Source organism: Schistocerca cancellata, chromosome 2 (genome assembly GCF_023864275.1).
Source record: "Schistocerca cancellata isolate TAMUIC-IGC-003103 chromosome 2, iqSchCanc2.1, whole genome shotgun sequence".
Classification (NCBI taxonomy): Eukaryota; Metazoa; Arthropoda; class Insecta; order Orthoptera; family Acrididae; genus Schistocerca; species Schistocerca cancellata.
Genome location: NC_064627.1, coordinates 426,669,404 through 426,690,547, shown reverse-complemented (window position 1 = coordinate 426,690,547; position 21,144 = coordinate 426,669,404). Strand labels below are relative to the sequence as shown.

General features: G+C 39.6%; 1 protein-coding gene across 2 annotated transcripts in view; it reads right to left on the bottom strand.

Annotated features, from left to right (window-relative positions):
- The window catches only part of LOC126161892 (hormone-sensitive lipase), a 119,841-nt gene that overhangs the window by 34,557 nt on the left and 64,140 nt on the right, over positions 1-21,144 (bottom strand). For both annotated transcript variants that reach the window (XM_049918033.1, XM_049918034.1), the window contains exons 6-8: positions 13,377-13,650; positions 10,930-11,118; positions 7,047-7,320 (exon numbers count right to left, since the gene is read on the bottom strand). In XM_049918033.1, the coding sequence (XP_049773990.1) occupies positions 7,047-7,320; positions 10,930-11,118; positions 13,377-13,650 (737 nt within the window). The remainder of the gene's footprint in view (positions 1-7,046; positions 7,321-10,929; positions 11,119-13,376; positions 13,651-21,144) is intronic.

Genomic DNA, 21,144 nt, shown 5'->3' with positions numbered 1-21,144 from the left:
ATATAATAGAGCTGCTTCAGGAAGGGAAGGGACCTTCTTTTTGATTACGCTATTGACAAAATTCAGAGAACTGGCATTTGAAGCTGATGGCAGAATGATTCTACTGTTACCAACATAGATTTCACATACGCAATATGAAGATGAGAGAAATTAGGGCTTGTATGGAGACATACAGACAGATGCTTTCCCCCTCATTCTATTTGCAAGTGGAACAGCAAATGAAGTGACAGGTATTGAGACAGGATACCCTCTGCCATGCTTCATACAGGGGCTTGCAGAGTATATATGTAGATGTAGATGGTGGTAACGGGACAGGAGTCTGGTGGTAAAAGGACAGGAACTGTGGAAATGCAGTGAAGAAACTGAGCCGTGTGTTGAATGTCAGATGGGAGGTAACAGACAATAGTTTGGAGTGTCAGTGGGAGCACTGTACCCAGCCACAACAGGATAACCAGTAGGGACACCTGGGGGGGGGGAGGGGGGGGGGGAGCAGGGGGGAGGTGGTGGATGGGAGGTTGTGGAGTAGGGTAAAAGGTAGAAGGGGGTAGCTGGTCTGAAGAGGGATATGGATTCAGGTGTCATGTTTAGGGATAGATCTAAGATTCAAATGGCTCTGAACACTATGGGACTTAACATCTGAGGTCATCTGTCCCCTAGAACTTAGAACTACTTAAACCTACTAACCTAAGGACATCACACACATCCATGCCCGAAGCAGGATTCGAACTTGCAACCATAGCAGTAGCATGGTTCCAGACTGAAGCGCCTAGAACCGCTCGGTCACCGAGGCTGGCTAGATCTAAGGCCTCATGGAGCTGCAGGAGGTCATGTTGGACTGCAGAGATGGGATTATGGTTATAAGGTTTGTATGCGAATGTGTCAGAGTTGGTAGAGACCCTCAGCCACATAGTCACAACAATTTATGACCGTTGTGGTGGAGTCTTTGTCTGTGGGGATGATGGTAAGGTCTAGATCGGTTTTCAGGTTACAAATAGCTGGTTGTTCTGTAGGAGTGATGTTGGATTCACTAGGGAGGGATTTAGGAAAGGAAAGTGAGGCAAGGTTAGAAGTGAAGAATTCCTAAAAGGTCACCTGAGGATGATTTGTTGGACAGGGAGGAGGATCATGGTTGGAAGGAGGTTAGAACTGTTTTAAACAAGGTTCTATCATGGGGTTCTGGTTGGCTATTGTCAGTGGGGTGCATTGTGAAGAAATGTTTCCATGGTAGAATATAAGTGAAGAAAACAAGGTCCTTTACAAGTCCAATATGGCTGAATTTAGGTTTTGCGCTAAAAGTGGGGTCTATATAAGTACTGATACTTCTGCAGGGTCAGAGATTTGGCAGAAAGATTGATAACAGTGTTATAGGATTGTTATTTCTAAATGCACTATCATTCCTTTACTCACCTTAACACTGATTACTAGCCTCGATATTCATTAGTAAAGAATTAACCTCGATTTCTAACAATTAATGAAATGTCCACTTGAGGATGTTTGTTGTTAGCAACATATTAATTTATTCTACTGACAATGCAGATCATTCCCTTTCAGCCACATTTCAGTATTTGAATTAACATGTACACTATATGAGGGGCATTCGATAAGTAATGCAACACAATTTTTTTCCTGAGTCAGTTTCAGTTGATAAAATGTGAAATTTGTTGTGGGACATCATGGCATATTCCCACTTCAGCCTCCTATAGTTTCATGAAGTTCCAATAGCTGGCAGTGCTATACATAGCCTTCAAAATGGCTTCTATAACAGAGATGTGTTCCAAGCAGAGAGCTGTCACTGAGTTTCTTTTGGCAGAAAATTAGAGCACTGCAGATACTCTTAGGTGCTTGCAGAATGTTAATGGAGACCTGGCAGTGAATGAAAGCACGTGAGTCGGTGGGTGAGGTGTCTCATTGCAGCAAGGTTGTGCAACGCTATCCGATCCCCCATGTTTCAGGTGGCCACACACAGCTGTGACTCCTGCAATGTGGGAACATGCAGATACTTTCATCTGATATGATAAGCAGATAACAATCAAACACCTTGCTGCACAATTGGACATCTATCTTGGTAGTGCTGACGCACTCACCCACCAGCTGGGGTACTAAAAGCTGTGTGCCCCGCTAGGTTCCTCACTGCGTAACAGAAGACCATACAAAGCAACGAAGGACCATCTGTGTGGAACAGCTTGCACGTTACAAGGCTGATCGTGACAATTTCTTGTTGAACATCATCACAGGCATTAAAACTGAATCATCACTTTGAACCAGAAATAAAACGGCACTACATGGAGTGATGCCACACCATCTGTGCTCTGAAGAAAAAGTTCAAAGCCACACCCTCAGCCAGTACAGTCTTTTGTGACTCTGAAAGGGTTATTCTGTTTGGTGTCCTCCCTCATAGTGCATCAACCAACTCTGAAGTATATTGTGCTACACTGAGGAAACTGATAAATGACTTCAGTGTATTTGTCACCACAAAAATGCAAATCAACTTCTGCTTATGACAACACAAGGCCTCACACAAGTCTGCACACACAAGTCTGCACACCCAAGAGGAGCTCACAAAACTTTGTTGGCCTGTTTTTCCTCATCCACCCTACTACAGCTCATATCTCGCATCTTCAGACTTCCATCTGTTTGGCTCAATGAAGGATGCACTATGGAGGAAGCAGTAAATGGGTGATGGGGAGGTTATTGATAAAGCGAAATGTTGGCTCTGACATTGATCAGTAGAGTGGTAACACGTGGGTCTACAGGTCCTCCCAGTAAGGTGGCACAAGGCAGTCACATTGAACAGAGATTATGTTGAAAAATAAATTTTTGTTGCCAGGGGAGTGGGGAATGATATGTTATATTGATCCTGATCAAAATCATCCAGCTTTCAGCAAAAACTGTGTTGCATTACTTATTGAATGCTTGTGTATACATCAGCATCTTCCCTGTTTGGCTGTGGTAATTTTTTCTGTTCACCAAAAATTCTGAAATGTGTTTCCATTCAAAAAATCAATTTTCTGATTTATTTTACATAAAATGGAATTGAAAATAAAACAATGGAAAAGCCAGGATGGAATGTAACAATATTATGAAAAGGATAGCTGCTACTCACCATATAGTGGAGATGCTGAGCTGCAACTCAGCATCTCTGCTACATAGGGCATTGAAAATATATTATTTGTCAATGCAGGAAGCATATTCAAAGCAGCAGCAAAAGTAGTAACATTCGGCACGAAAAAGCCAATCTGCGAGACATCTCACATGTAACTGGACAAGACCATCCACAATACACGGTCAGAAATTTTCTAACCAATTTCATTGCTTCCTTGATAGAAACAAATTAAGCTCTTTCAGCACTAATAACAGCTCCAGCACATGACAAAGCAGGCTACTCACAGCAAAGTTTTATTTATTTTAAATCAGTGAACAAATAAGCTCATTTGTTTGACCAACTCTCTCTCTCTCTCTCTCACACACACACACACACACACACACACACACACACACACACATACACAGAGAGAGAGAGAGAGAGAGAGAGAGAGAGAGAGAGAGAGAGAGAGACAGCAACACACAAAGTTGTATTTAAGTGTTTACAGTTTTTTTGTAACAAACAGGGATATTCTGTGTGGGCAAACACACATTAAACAATGAATGCAATTGGCTGTTGAATTTATCACATTCAGTTTCTTATTTAGCATAACTGTATACCGAAGAAATGAGTCTCTGAATATCTACAGATGTATGTAGACATTAGTCCCACAGTTACGGGAGGGAAACAGAAGTAAGTCATCCACTGACTGCTGAAAGCAAATGAAATTACATTGATCTGAGTTAAAAACAGGCAAATCATGTGTACAGAAAAGTCTTAAAATAGAGATAAAAATATAGGCAATTCAAAAAGGAGTGCAAATTCAAAATATATCTACAAATGTGCCAGTGAAATAAAAAGACAAGTAGTGAGACTTAAAAAAAAACTTCAACAGGGGGAAAAAAATAAAATAAAATAAAAAACCGAATATCTGACGCAACTGCTATGATGTTACAAGGTTACATCTTTTCTAGGGATTTTTCTTTTTCCAAGACAGGCATTAGACATTATTTACAATGAAAGAGAGAGGTGTGTAGAGGAAGGGGGGGGGGGGGAGGGGGGGGAAGGCAAGAGGCTACATCTACGATGGCATGTTACTTCAGTCAGTTCACAGTTCCAGTTTTACCAGTTTTATTTGCAGGTGTTAGAATAGTATGTACACTTTCTGAAACCTGACATACTTATTATATCACACCATCTTACTACCTTAAAACTAATTTAAAAATCAAATCCATACAATGCTTTGCAAGAAGAAAAGTCATTCACTGTACACTATAAGCACTGGATTGCAGATGGATACATAAACAAGGAGTAGAATACTGCAGCTACAGCTGATGTACTGCTTCACAATTTCACAATATGGTGTGTGTGTGTCTTCACACATCACTGTTCGCCTTAAAACTTCTAAATATTGATTACATCAAATACTGCTCTGAATACTGCTGAGTAACAAAATGTATATATTATCACTACAATAAAGCAACTTAACAATTTTATTCAATATTTGTCTTCATATAGTAGCCACTGCTACTAATCAGTGTCCTGCTAGGAGGGTTGCATGACAAAACTATGCTCTTGGATACTGCAAGAATAGTTAAGTGTTTTCTCAAATGCGAGAGTGTTGCTAAATGGATTATACAAATGCCCACAGTGAAAACTGTTCTTTTTAGATGTACTAAGCCAGTTATCATAACTAGATTTCACTTCTAATACTAATGGATATTAGAAGATGTTTAAAATGTAGTGCAACAAAGTACAACAGGTTTTAAAATTCAAACATGTTAACAAAAGCAAGTTGTCAGGCATTGTGGCATGCATCTACTGACGCCAACAAAATGTTTTCACCAGTGAGGCATAGCTGTCCTTAACTCTATTATCAGCGTAAATAGCACATTATGTTACAAGTTGTGGTCCCTCCAAAGGCAGTATATGCCATTGTCTTCCTTTAACCTCTGAACTGACTCACCCAGCCAGGTATAAGGGGCCTACAGTTTAATATTGACTCAAACATAGCACCTCCTAAGTAGATAAAGACCACTACAAATCTAAACCAGAGTACACAAATCTAAGGACAAAAGTATGGGCTCCACATACTTATCAAAGCAGAAATGCCATTAAGCATGATACTAATTTCCTGTTAATATCAAGGGAAATAAGATACTGATATTTAACAATGACTGACGGGCAGAACAGGAGCACAGGTATGACTAGATGTTCCACCCAATTACTTGAGTGATTTTAATTTTATGTTTAACACTCGTTAGCATTTCTTTTGCACATAAAATGTTTTCAGAGTTGATACCTTCAATAAATTACAGTAAAAATTCTGGTACCCATAAAGATACCATTCTGTGTCTCCACGTCTTGTCTCAATATTTAATTAAATAAGTCTCAAACCAAAAGATATCAAATAATATGAAGTTGATGTGTAAGTTTGTAGAGTTTTTGTTTTGCCTGCTGGTATTCTGATTGCTACAGATTTATTTACCAACTGTCTGTCTTTATTTGTAGTTAATTGTTGCTGTTTGAGTTTACTTGTCATTATGTCATTTGCAGATAGTGAGCGCAGCTGTGGATGTTAGAAAATGGAATGCTGAGTGGAGGAATCAGAACATTTCCAACATACTCTTGAATAGAGGGGTGACAGCAGTGGAGGTAGACAGAAACAGTTGTGCCATGTATAGGTATAATGCCATTGGATAGAGCACGGCAAGGAAATTATTTTCTGATTGTAAGGGGGATTGTTTCGATATTACTGACTTTCCACGAGCAGGAGAATCTTCGGGATTTTATGAAATGTTTAAATGCATTAATCCACAATGATTCATGTCAGTGTACTTGAGAACTGACAAATGTGATGTACTGTGATCATTCCACCACTATGAGAAATTTGCATGCAATTCAGAGGTTTATAATTCAGGTGTTTGGGTACCACTGTTTTTAAAAAAAAAAGAAAAAAAATCGGGGGGTGGTCATACATGCATCTCTGTCTGCTAATCATCAATTGGTTCATGAACAACACTGACCATTCCTATCCTGTATCATTACTGGTGACAAGAAATGGTGTCTTTCTGCTGACATAAGGTAAAGAAAGGAATGGTTGAGCCCAAATAAAGCAGCAACTTCCCATACAAAGACCTGCATGCATCCACAGAATATAATGTTATGCATCTGGAGGAACAGTGACTGAGTGGTGTACTACAAGTTGCTTCCCCGAGGTGTAACCACCTGACCTTTATTGTAACCAACTAAGATATTCTGTAGACCCAATCCAGGAACAACAAACAAGAAGACTGCATGAAGTGATGCTACTCCATGATAACACCCACCCAAATTCTGGTGGACTGACAAAAGACACTGTACAAGAGCTGGGTTGGGACATCCCTCTGCACCCACCATTTACACTTTTTCACCTCTCTGTCGAACAACCTTCAATATCTTTCCTTTCTGGATGAAAACACACTATAAACATGGTGTGATGAGTTCTTTGCCTCAAAACCGTGTGATTTCTACAGTCTCAGAATCTAAAAGTTATCTAGTGTTAGCAGACTGTAGTAAAGAATACATTATTGATGACTAAAGTCTGTTGTGTTTATTAAACTTACGGAAAACTGTTACAAATTTATGTACCAACCCAATAAGTATGGCAACTTCAGACTTTCATATTTTGACAACAAAAGGCTGACGAGGAAAAGCTTCAAATTTAGTGTCACTGTTCTTCAAATGCCGGTGATACTAGTTTCTAATAGGCCTTCATGGCATTCTGAAAGATGTCATAGTACTTAAATACAGCTCTCATTTCAGGTTTGCATTAATAATTACATATGTACAGAGTACTCTTCCCCACGAGGTACTGTCAATTCAAACAGTCAAAGCCATCTCTTAGTTCAACAATTGTGTTGCACACCATTAAAAGATAACATGACAGTCTAAAACAACTAGAGAGAATTTAACAATCACATACCTTTCATTTGCATTATTTTGTTGTTGTTGTGGAGGGGATGGTAGGGGTGGTGATGGTAAATGCTGCTGCTGCTGCTGCTGCAGGCCCTGCTGTTCACACTCTGGCTGTAATGAAGTGAGTGACCCTGCAGTGAGTGTGTCAGTGTCATTTCCCGACAGAGAAGCCGCAGACTCACGAGCAGCGTGATCAGTTGCATCATCACACACAGACTCCGTGTCACCCAAATCTGACTCTATAGCACCAGATTCTGCATCGGCTCGACCGCATGTATATGCTGCCAGCCAGAGAAAAGAGTTAATGCACAATGTATGACAAAACTGCATGTATAATCCATAAAAGTACTGTAAAAACAGTGATTATGTAAAATTCTGCAATGATGATCCTTGACTGTCCCCTATCACTTGAACTATTTGCAGCAGAAATTACCATATAAAAGATTTGTAGCTTGACTGCATCATCATCCATCATCATCACTATCACACCATAAGCTTTTAGCACATAAACAGATATGGGCATTCTGGTTAAATTCTAAATGAGTATCCTACTGCAATTTAATATAGTTTTAATGGAATGTAATGTCATACAATGATACAAACTAATACAATCCAAACTCTGCTTGAAGTAATAAGTACTATGTATCATCAATGAAACGAATCTGTTTCAAGATAACAGGTAAGCACCCATTCCCAATTACTCCTCATGCATTTACCAGTAAGCACCTAAGGATCCCAATTTATTTAAATTCTTTGTTCTTCAATGATCTTGGAAGTTTTAGGAAATTGTAGAAAGTTTACAGCCAATGACATAATTAAATCCCATAGTATACACTGAAGTTAATACTCACAGATCACAGTTCATTGGTTTCAAGTCCTGGTAACCATGTACTCAGTGAAGTTTTAAGACTTGTATCAGCGAAATGCAGTCATTTATTAAAATAACCAGTCTGCACCTTTGAATTGAACAAAACTCTCCGAGTCACACAAAATGCTGAAGGCTTATTGCATCATAAAGCACACTTACTTATCTTCAACCTGAGTTGTCAGAGAGATACAACTGCCTCATGTTCACATAATTTTGGAGGAATACTGACAAATCATGTCATCATTCTACGCACTTAATTATTACCATGAGTGTACAAAGTCACAGACTCATGAGCAGCAATACTGTCTACCAATTCTTGTTCATGGGTATGAATGACCAGATTGTTGTGTGCCTTTAGACACAATAAAAATATTGGTAAGGCACTTGCCCGTGAAAGGCAAAGGTCCCGAGTTCAAGTCTCTGTCCAGCACACAGTTTTAATCTGCCTGGAAGTTTCACAGAAAGGAACAGCCAAATATTTATGAAAATCAAAACCACACGTAACCATAAAAACCAGCATCATAATTATAAGTAGACCTATGTAGCTGAGATGCGGATATCAATGTAATGCCCCCCACCCCACCCCACCTGGCCAAATGAAACTAACCAAACAATTTTGAAAACCCTCATTTCAAAAAGATTTCCCTTTCACAAACACAGTACAAAGTCATAATAAATGAAAAAGTTCATAAAAACAAACTTACAAACCAGACACAACTTCCCAACAAATTAATCAAAGTGGCCCCCGTCCCCAACACACACACACACACACACACACACACACACACACACACACACACACACACACACACACACTTTGAGGTTCACTGATGACATTGTAATTTTGTCAGAGACAGCAAAGGACTTGGAAGAGCAGTTGAACGGAATGGACAGTGTCTTGAAAGGAGAGTATAAGATGAAAATTAACAAAAGTAAAACTAGGATAATGGAATGTAGTCGAATTAAGTCTGGTGATACTGAGAGAGTTAGATTAGGAAATGAGAGGCTTAAAGTAGTAAATGAGTTTTGCCATTTGGGGAGGAAAATAACTGATGACAGTCAAAGTAGAGAGGATATAAAATGTAGACTGGCAATGGCAAGGAAAGCGTGGAAGTGAAAAGTGGACGATAAATTGTTTAGACAAGAAGAGAATAGAAGCTTTTGTAATGTGGTGCTACAGAAGAATGCTGAAGATTAGATGGGTAGATCACATAACTAATGAGGAGGTATTGAATAGAATTGGGGAGAAGAGGAGCTTGTGGCACAACTTGACTAGAAGAAGGGATCGGTTGGTAGGACATGTTCTGAGACATTGAGGGACCACCAATTTAGTATTGGAGGGCAGTGTGGAGGGTAAAAATCGGAGAGGGAGACCAAGAGATGAATACACTAAGCAGATTCACAAGGATGTAGGCTGCAGTAGGTCCTGGGAAATTAAGAAGCTTGCACAGGATAGCGTAGCATGGAGAGCTGCATCAAACCAGTCTCAGGACTGAAGACTGCAACAACAACAACTTTGTCATAGACAATTGCATCCTCTGTGAACAGCCTTAAGAGCTTCTGACCTTGCCTAATAGCTCCTTTATTTGTAAACAGTAATGGTGCTATCACATTTCCATGAGATACTCTGGAAATTACCTTTACATCAATCAATTTTGTTTTGTGAAGAGCGGCGAGTTATATCTGTAAGGATGATTTGAATCCACTAGTAAATCGGGTCTGATACTCAGTAAACTCATATTTTATTCACTAAAGGCAGTGTGACAGTGTCAGATGCTTTCCTGGAGACATGGAAGGTGGCGTTAAGCTGAGTGCCATTGTCCACAGCAGTCTCATGGAGAAACAAAGTGAGCCAAGTTTTGCAAGATCTCGTGTTCATTTCTGATAAGAGCCACACTGGTGCACTCCTGTCATTGTGAGAAGCTTCACTGACTATACACTATTAATGTCCCAGACAGCAAAAGCAAGGAATATCATCACTGATCTGCTGAGAAGTGTTTAAGGTATGGGGTTTACTCCACCAAATCCTGCAGTTGTGGCCAAATGCATTAGACCAGGCTGTTCCAACACTGCCTCATAGCGCACTGCTACTGTGGGCACCCCTCAGCTCATCCGTGGACAATCTATTGAACACATTCTGCAAATGCATTAGTCACTTGGGCACCCCAGCCAGTGGATTCTCTGCCAGGGCAGTATGATGGTGTAGGCTATAGCCCGACTGAATGCTTGCCTATGCCCCAGCCATTTATCCACCTGCCTGTAGGTACATGGCTGCCTGCAGGTAGGTACACAATCTGGAATAGCTTACAACAGGCTCCACCACTGCAACAAAAACTTGCAGCCTGCATTCTTGAGCAATGTGGTGGACAAATGTCATATGTGATGGTTTGTGACACCATTGGACGTAATGTGCATCTACATTTGCCTTTGATGCCAATGTCAAGAGTAACAAAATCACTCATATTATCATGAAACTCATCTGAAGTATAAAGTTCATTTCAGCCATATTTATCATTACTGACTGGTTATTCACAAGAAAATATTTGTTCTCATTTTTCTCTCTGACTGGAACTATTCTCGACAGTTTAATGTGTCCCTATAGCTAGTGTGTTGACACTAAAAAGCACACTCTTTCAATTTTGCAGAAGACATATTTTCTTAACTACATATTTATCAATCCCACCCTCTTTATGATATATGAAAAAAGTTGTATTAGTTGTGCAAGCTATACACAAGCCATATATTAGAATATACTCTGAGGTGGTTTACGGTTAGAATGTTCAAGGATGAAAGAAATGTAATATCATAATGAAAGTATTGAGAAAAGTAACAGTTTGATATTTCAGTTCTGACTGACTATGACTGCTGATGTGTCAACTAATACAACATTCATGTTCTTAATGCAACTTTTTTCTTCAAACTATTACAAACTCCTTCACAAGCACAAACATATTTACCCATTTATAGGACCAAGTGTGTGTGTGTGTGTGTGTGTGTGTGTGTACATATATATTAGGCTCACCTTTGAGGCAACGCATCATGAACCCAAATGGCAGCAGCGGATCAAAAAGGCAGAGAAGGCGGGATGGAGATGGCACAAAAGATAACAGTACAGGTACGTAAGCCAGGAAGAGACCTGACGGTGGAGGAATACCAAGTTCCAAGCATTTCAGAGTCACACCAAGGCACAAGTTTCCTCCTGCAGAATCACCTGGGTTACAGAACACAAATTTTGCATCAAAAGTAGTTCATACAACTAACTTATAAAATTGTGAGATTAAGTTAATGTTTTTCAGTTACTTTCTTCAGTATAAGACAATGAACAGTTACCACAGACACTGTACCTAAATGAGTTGGTATCTTGCCTAAACATAGCAGACTGAAATCAACTTTGAAGTATCATCATCTTTAAAATGATGCTGTGAGATGAAACATGTGACAAAAATGATAGGCTGTAATTTTCATTTACTTATAAATATTTCAATTTCTCAGATCACAGCCACCACTGTGTCTAACACATACAATGTGAATAATTTAGGAGCAAAGGAGACTACTTACCAAATAGCAGAATCTTTGAGTCATCAGCAGACACATGCAAATGAGAAAGAAGACCTGTTAGCTTTCAGAAGCAATCCTTCCTCGAGCTAGAGTAAAAACGCCCGCACAAACTTTTGTGCATGTCCTCTAGTTCGAAAAAGGATAGATTACAAAAGCTAGCATGTTTTCTTTCCCTTTTGGGTGTGCCTGTTGACAACTATGTTTCTCCTAACTGGGGAGTGGTCTCTTCTACTTCTAAATTATTTACACTCCAGAACTTTCCTAATATATACATACAATGTGAACATTCTTTTGAAATGTACAGTGTAACATGCTGAACATATGTAATAACCAGTGTAGCTGAATTCATTTAGATGACATTTAAATTTAGCTTACCTATGGAGTGATGACTCTCTCATCCTGTTGGAACTTAGAATCTATTCCTCACTGTATTCATACATTTGCCTAGTTACGTACGTTGTTATTTATCCTCCACCTGTATTACATTCTCTGTGATGAATGTTCATGTTGTATTTGTTTTACTGCATACAGCATTAATAAGATATTTATTATACTGAAATATGGCTCATTGCCCAGCAATAATGGAAGGTAATGCATTTTATTATATTATGTTCAGTTTTCATTGTTTAACATGGCACTCTGTTTATTGCATATTATTTCATTTCCTTGTCTCCTGTCACCCTTGTGTTCTAGTTTATTACCCCTCCTCCACATGCAGGTTGATTTCTTTTGCTCTTCTCTTACTGCTTCTACCTGATTTAAGCACCTGAACCTCTACCTATTGCCACCAAAACCAAGCACCACTCTTCTTGCTTGCGTTTGTGAGTAATGATCCAATTTCAAAACTCCAATTTATTCATAAAAGCAAACTAATACCAAGGGTTGAACTGCAAAATACGCACAAAATCAATAATCTATAAGTTTTAGCTATGCTATTGCAAATGCAGTGTGTGTACACCAACAGCAGCATGAAAAACATCTAGAGGATAGCAAAATTCATCACAAACTTTACACACTGCATCTGCTTTTACACACATTACGATGGCTGTTATTCTGTTCTTCATTTTTCTCCCTCACGTATCCCGGAAGAAAAAAATCACAAGGGGGTCATGTTTGGCAATCCTGGAGGCCAAGAACACAGGGCAGTGTCTCAGGGTCCCATGCGCCCTATCCAGTGTTGAGACACTGTGTCACTGAGAAACTGATGTAGGGCATGATGTCAGTGTGCTGGAACTCCAACATGCTGGAAAATGGAAGTCATTGGAGTTGTTCTGAAATTCTGAAAAAAGCCAATTCTGCAGCATTTGAAGATATCTCATTCCAGTCACTGCATTTTCCTGAGAAAAGAAGGGCCCGTACACTTTTTCACAAGAAGTGGCATAAACATCCTGTCTTTTCAAATTGGCAATACCAATTATGAATGTTTTTGTGTGCAGGCGGATCAATGTCAAAATGCCAACAAAAAGCACACTAGACCGAAATAACTGGCTCTCTCCTTGCAAACTGCAGCACACAAAACACCACCTGCTGAGCAGATGCCATCTTACTTCTTAATGACTGCAAACTGAGAAGATGCACTCACTGACATTTAATGGCATTTTCTGAAACTCTAGGCCATGCCCGTTAACACAACACACATTTTCTTGCCGACATGTCCCACATTTCTAATTATTACTGTCCAAGATCAGGGAGGGCTTTTTTCCCCCACCACTACTGCTACATAATTTAATAAACCAGTTTCACAACTTAGCCTGAAAAAGACACTATATGATATAAGTTGTCATTTTGCTCTTTGTAATACTGAATTACACATCAGAATATAGGTTCCATTTTCTCAATGATAAAAAAAAGTTGATCTCTCTGCTCTTACTGATTTAAGACAATTATAATAAACTAAAATGTTTGTATCACCTGCCATGATGATTTGTGCATCATCTGCTGCCCCTAGCATGCGGGCATGAGTCCGCGCCCAGCAGTATGCATACAATGCTTCTTCTAAGGCACGAGGAAATGGTGCATCAGGTGCAAGGGAATAGTCAACAGATAGAAATGGCACATCCAATCGTGCAACCCACTCCCTCAAGTAACTTGCATGGGAGCGCGAACTCTGAGCCACAAACCCCCCGCCATGTAAATGCACAACCAGTTGTGAGCTGGGCTGGCTACCAGTTGCACCACTTCCAACCTGCAACAAAAGAGATTGTAATTCATGTGTAGAAATTGATGAAAACTCTCCACAACATATTGTTGAATACTACATCACCACTTTAAATAAAAATCAAATGCATGCTAGAGGACTAATGAAAATATTGCGAGGGGCCACACTCAACATACAATGACATTTTTTAGTAGTATTTTCATGCTTTCTTCTAATTTACATTCTACACCAGTCCCCATATTGATGACAGGATCACCATTTATCTGCAAGTGTAGAATAGAAAATAAACAACACAAGAAACGTAGGCTCCCGTGGCTGTTGTCTCAGTCAATAAAATTCTTCTGGGTTTATGACCGCATTGTCAACTATAAAATTCCGGCATTTTGGTGACTATTAGCAATACACCCTACACCCTCAGGAAGGCGCCTTACAATAGTCGCCAAAATGTGGGTATTTTATAGTTGACAATGCGGTCACAAACCCAGAGGAATTTTATTGACCAACACAAAAAGTGTCCGCCTACTGTTTGTTGAAACAGGAACATACACAATATAGGCACACAATATATTGTAAATGTCCAATTTCTCTTTCTCAACCCATACCCACCCCTCTCCCACACACTCACTGACCACTCACGTAACACTGACAGATTCTAGCACAGAGAGAGAGAGAGATCCAGCCTGGATGTTTTGCGATTTCAGCAAGCAAGCAAGATTTGTAGTAGCAGGTTATTCCCGGAACAGGAAATATTGCTTTTTTTTAAAAAAAAAAAAAAAAAAAAAAAGGAGCTGAAAATTATTTCCGTCATTATTTTCTTTTATAAACAGATACTGAACTAAAAATAAAACAGTTTTAATGATTATTCACTGACATCCCCTCTAGTAACTATCAGATGGCAGTTCAACTTTTCCCTTTTTATGGTGTCAATTTTCCAGTGACTTCTCTCTTCACTTATTCTTTTCAAGAATTCTTTAGATTTAATTTTATATGTCCAATCAATTTTTGAGATTCTCCCACAGAAACAAATCCACAAATATATAATTTTTCTTTTCAAGTTTCATCACAATCAATTTTTCATGTTCATATGGTGCTGCACTATTAACATGTACATTCAAAAATTATAATCACACACTCTTTTAGGCCAGAAAATTTCTTTTGTACAAGACTGCTTGCTCTGCCTGAGCTAGTGAGCAAGTAGCATTACTATTATTCTATACTACACACAATTCTGTACTGGGTAGTCTGTCATTTCACTTAATACATACCATATTTACTCGAATCTAAGTCGCACTCGAATCTAAGCCGCACCTGAAAAATGAGACTTTAAATCAAGGAAAAAAGTTTCCTGAATCTAAGCCGCACCTTAAATTTGAGACTCGAATTTCAAGGGAGAGAAAAGTTTTAGGCCGCACCTCCAAATCGAAACAAAGTTGGTCCATTGTAATATGAGACACAATTTAGGTCGAATGAATGACGATACAGCTACAGTAGTTTGGTTCGAGTCGTAAGCTTAGCAGTTAAGCTTTACCAGGTAGCCATTGCTGTGCGTCAGGCGCTCCGTCCGTATTTATACGGGTACCCTTCCTTTTTCACATGCTTCATCTGGTTTGAACCGATTGCTTATTTTTCTTTGATCTGATAAGTGCTGTTCTCTTTGTTATAGGTGTTTATGTCACTCTAAGCTGAAAATGTGTTATTGTACTGTGTCATGCATTGTTGTCGCATTCTGATAATGTGTGTTTACGACCTGTCGCCGCTTGCGGCATGGCTTGCTTTTGTGCACGCTACCGTCGCTTGCGATAAAAAAAAGATAGAAATTGTCTCATTAGTGAAACAATGGCAAGAGACTGCTATTTGTTGTTACTTATACTGCTGCTTTCTTTGATAATGATCAACAAGAACCAAATAATACACTGCGTATGATAGAAGATGTTATGCACGAGAGTTCAGCTAAAATTTTTTGCCGTTTGAAAATCTTTGCAGACGCCTCTTTTGTACATTACATTCTGCACAGAAATTAGAGTCATCTTAGATTTAAAAATCTAGTCAATTGCTGTTCTTCATTTCTGACTGTATCACTATTAGGCATAAGAATAATACGAATATAAACATGGCATGATATGTATATTCTTCCGCGTTTGCAGTTGTCTCACACTAGTTTCGTAGTTTATTAGGCAGAAAGGATTTAAATTCATTCATTCATTCATTCATTTATTGCTCCATTTGATAGTAGCAAACACGAAAGAATACATGGCAAAATGTTTATATTTGTATTATTCTCATGGTGAAGAGAATACTGCATGTGATTCACAATTCATAAAAGTTCCTATTAGCAACCATCTCTTCTCGCGGGTAGGAAAAAAAATGTAGAGTTGGCCGTATTGACAAACATCCCAGTCTTGCCAGTCGGATTTTCATAGTACATTGAAATGCTGCTACATTCGAAGATGAACAATAGGGAATTTTTATTTACTTCGTTGGATAATGTATGAAAATGCAGTGGTCAAAACTTGGGGCAGAGAAAAAAGCTCGTCTTCCACCTTTTTTTTAAATTTATTTACTGACTCAGAGGTTTTGGTGCCAGTATTTATCTTTGTGCCTGCAAAGCATGCCTGTGTGGTGCTACATATATTCAATGGCAGAAGTTGGTTGTGGCGGCACCTACCACCATTTTTCAGAACTTCTGCTTACTTTTCACTCAATTCTAAGCCGCAGGCGGTTTTTTGGATTACAAAAACCGGAAAAAAAGTGCGGCTTAGATTCGAGTAAATACGGTATGTTTTATTGTCAAACAGAAAAGCACATCATCTCCACTTCTGTAAGAGAATAAGGTAACAGCTTGCCCATCAGCCTTGGCAAAACAAGCTTAGATTGCCACATGTAGAATGCAAAACGAAACTGTTCCACATAAATTGCACCTTCTTAACATATTCAATGAAACAGCACAACAAAGACTGGCATCAAAAAAATTTTTTTTCAGCAAGATTTACTGAAAAGCAAGCTTGACCTAGCTGAAGAAAACCAATGGAACTCAGAGGTAGATTATAGCAAAAGATGTAGTGGAGTCAACATGTGATAGGAGCTGAAAGGAGAAAAATGGCAACCCTGAGGTGGGGGAGGCAGAGGAAGAGGTAGAGGAAGAGGAAGAGAAACTGGTGTTGGACAGACGAATAAGAATACTGGAATGAAATAAGATTTTGAAGATATTGACTTCCATTTTTAAACTTCCATGTTAACTTTTAAATTTCTGTAAATCTCCTTTTATGTTGTATCCACACCAGATGTAGTCAACAGAACAAAAATGAATTAAGCTTTAATAATGCTTATCATTTGTATAAATGTGTTATTTCTGTATTGCATAAGTGACAATGCCAAGAACAGAAATGTAACATTTCATGACTAGCACTGGAACCACCTAGAGCAGGCTGTTCCAACCGAGCTCCGGGGAGCCGGAGCGCTCCAGAGCGCTCACTGCGGCAGCTCGGAGCCCGCGTGGAGGGGGAAAGCGAACTCACTGCCCCCTGGCCGCATACAGCCGCAACTGACGCAATAATCCGTGTTCAATGACAGCTGTGACTAGCCGCGGGAGCCCTGTACTTCTATTGGAGGATACCTTTCTATTCATTGAGAGGGATGGTCGTCGGCAGTGTCTTGTATGTCATAAAGTATTTAATTCTGCGAAGAGGTACAATATACAACGACATTATACGCGTCTTCACGCAGCGCACTACGATCAGGTAGAAGGCGTTTCACACAGAGAACTTGTAGCCAGGCTTAATAACGACATACCAGGAGACGTAAGTTTAAAAACGGTTTCGTAATACGGAAAGTATCAAAATACGCAACATAGTTCGTGTTCTGTAATGCGTGTATAATTTTCAGGTGAATGAGAGCGGAGAAAACACTACTGAATCTGCAGTTCGAGCAAGCTGCAGGGTCGCTCACATCATTGCAATGAGCGGCAAGCCGTTTTCGGTGGGACAACTCGTAAAATTGTGCATGGTAGCAGTTGCAGAACCAAGGGAGGTGCAGGCAATCGATGGGGTTTGCCTGTCGAAGCAGACAATGTCTCGTCGAATCCTGGACATGGCAGCGGATTATGAAACACAGATCAGGAAAAAGGCGGAGAGCTTTGTTGAATTTTTGCTAGCGCTTGACGAAAGCACCAACATATCGGACTGTGCACAGCTTGCAGTCTTTGTGCGTGGTGTCGACATGGAGCTGAAAGTAACTGAAGAACTCTTGGATGTGGTACCACTCGATGACACCGCAACAGGACGTGACATTTTTGAAGCCGTTTGTGAATCAGTGGACAATATGAATTTGCTGTGGGATAAGCTCCATTCTGTAGCGACATACGGTGCAACACAAATGATTGGGCGTCACCAAGGATTTGCTTCTCGTTTGAAAAATAAACTCAGGGATGAATTCGGGAAAGACATTTTGACTCTTCATTATTTTATTCACCATGAGGCACTGTGTGCTGCAACAGTAGAGCTAGATGTCGTGAAATGCGTGAATTTTGTGCGGCGTCACGGTATGAATCATCACCAATTCAAATGATTCCTTAAAGATATGGAAGCGGAGTATGGGGATATACCTTACCACAGTGCAGTTCGTTGGCTAAGTCGGGGAAAAGTTCTTGATGTTTTCTTTGCCATTCGTGAGGAAATATCCCATTTTCTCGAAATGAAAGGGGAAGAAATGCGTTGTCTGAAAGATATAAAATGGATATCTGACCTGGCGTTCCTATCTGACATAACTATGCATCTGAATAAATTAAATCTGTCATTGCAGGGCAAAGGGCAGCTAATCGTTGACATGCACGACAAGATCAAAGCGTTCATGGAAAAGTTACGTTTATTTGAGAGGCAGATGAGTAATGAACATTTAACGTTCTTCAATCGTCTTGCTTCTTTAAAAATACCTGAAGGTACTACTTTCGGCGATTACCAAGCAAAGTTAAAGCAGCTCATCACGTCGTTTGAAACACGATTCCGAGACCTCACTAGTTTGGAAATGGAACTTAAGGTGTTCAGCACTCTTTTTTCAATTTCCCCCGATGCTTGTCATTGTCACTTCAATTAGAGATTATTGATTTGCAAAGTTCAACTTTGTTGAAAGAGAGGTACTACAACACGTCGGATCTGTCACGATGGTATCGTTCATTACAGCAAAAAACATTTCCCAAGCTTCACAACAATGCCACTCAGATCATGTGCATGTTGGCATGTATTGTTGTGAGCAGCTTTACTCAGCAATGAAAAGAGTAAATAGTAAGGAACGATCGTTTCTTCAGGATGTAACAATGAAGCTCATCCTCCGCATTAACGCTGCGAACACTTTGATGCCTGATATTTCCGATCTTGTAATGAAAAGAAAGTATCAAGCTACAGAGGCTCAATAAATTTAGTATGCAATTTCTTATAAAACAGTTGTTTCTTATTTATTTCCCGAACATCGTATTTCCTGGTGTAGCATGTTATCACGTCTTATCAGCTAAGAGTATGAGGTTGTCGATCTTGTAAGACGCAGCTGGCACATCAAAACGCTTGCCTTGCCGCCTGCCTCAGGCAGCCGTGCCACGCGCCGGCGTGCCGGCCCACTCGAGTGACCACAGCGAGCGACGCGGCTCCCTGGAGCAGGGAGCGCTCCGCGGCTCACACCGGAGCCGATCAGCTGGAACAGCCTGACCTAGAGCAATGAAAATTAGGGGCACGACACCTGGTGAGTTACAGTTCAAATGTGCCAGGCTATGGGGCTCAAAAGGAAATGGCCTATGCATATGCAACAGTATCTGGCATTATTTTAAAGGGGAAAAAAGTACTGTTCCTTTGCTCATTTAACAGACTTGGAGTTGCCTCTTGTCTATAGCCCCAAATGGACCCATATTCAGAAAGACTATGCGTTTTGCTGGTATTGCAGAAAAGCACAATAGAGCTGTTAGCATTCAACATTTTTATTTAATTTTTATATTGTTATAAGTGAACCCATCCATTGGTGCGTGCACGTAGAGCTTCAAGAAAGTGTGTTAATTCATCCACCAACTTTTGTTACATCTTTGGCAGTTTTGTAGACAAGAAACAGCAACCAAAAATTACATACCATGTTAAGAAAGAGTATTATGCATATTTCAGTATAAAACTGTCACCAAAATTATTGCAGAATCCCACATACAGAGTGTGCTTTTCGTGTGCAAGGGCACCATCAGTGGTTTCGAGATAAAGAAAACATCTTTTCACATTTGGTTACTGATATTAGAGAAACTCTTAATTACCATATTTTATGAGCCGTAACATGCTACAGCTTATAATACAGACCTAAATTTTAAGCATTTTTTTTTTAAATAACATTTTTTCTGTCTTTATTATCCCTTAAAGTTGTCATCTGAACCTTCTTCTTCTTCTTCTTCTTCTTCTTCTTCTCCTCCCCTTCTTCTTCTTCTTCTTCTTCATTGGCTTCATTCAAGTTTACTGGCACCGTAGACCGCAATGATGTATCTTAGACTAGACAGTGTTCTGGGTTTGTGGAGGGAGGCAGGCAGTGAGTGTTAGCAAGCTTGACAATCCCTGTAATTCATGTTCATCACATTGGTGTACTGCTGCTGCCAGTTGAATCGAATGTTGCCAGATAGAGAGAGGTTTCCCATAGCATCAAATATATGGCCATTTTTAAGACTGGTGGGAATTTTAAATCAAACTCTGGCCATCTTCATACTGATTTCAAATATAAGACACACCTGAATTTTGGAGGCAATTTTTCGAAGAGAAAAGTGCCTCTTATAATCCATAAAATACGGTATAGATGATTGTTAGTTCTGTTCACCCGTATGTGTCATCATACACCATGTATTTCCACGACTAAGTATACTGCTATCTTCACTCCCAGAAACACCAGAATCTCTTCAAATGTCTGAGAATATCACAGTGGATTCTGGTGAGGACTTTCAAGACACTGCGTATAGCAATGAGCATAGGATGCTCACACCGGCTGAACTGAATGATACAGTCAATAACTTTATCTTCCTACAGTTTTATCGCAACAGCTAAGTTAATGGAAAAGGAAGTTTTGCCCCATAGATCCTCTTCTTGTGGTGCAAAAGGGAGAAATCAGATTCCATCCCACATTTTTCTACAGAACAGAATCTAGTTTACTGCAACAACATTCCTGAATTTATGGATAAAACTGTATGTGACCCCATCACCCTTATGATTGTGCCTGAAACAGTAGCCAAAACCTGAATAGTTTATCACATCATGATGTCGCCAAACACCTAGAAGAATTTTACTGAAATGGACTGACCATAAAATCTTACACTCTCATATAACTTAGCTTTTGTTCTTTCAGTACTAAAACCCAGTGATCCCAGATGGATCATATATTGTAATTTGAAAATTATCTCTGTTCCTCTTGGACAACAGGGATATTGCATGAAATATCCTAACTTTCTATGTGAAGTCCATAGTGGAGCAACAAGAATATGGAAGGGAGAGATTGCTACTGACCACACAGAGGCGGCAC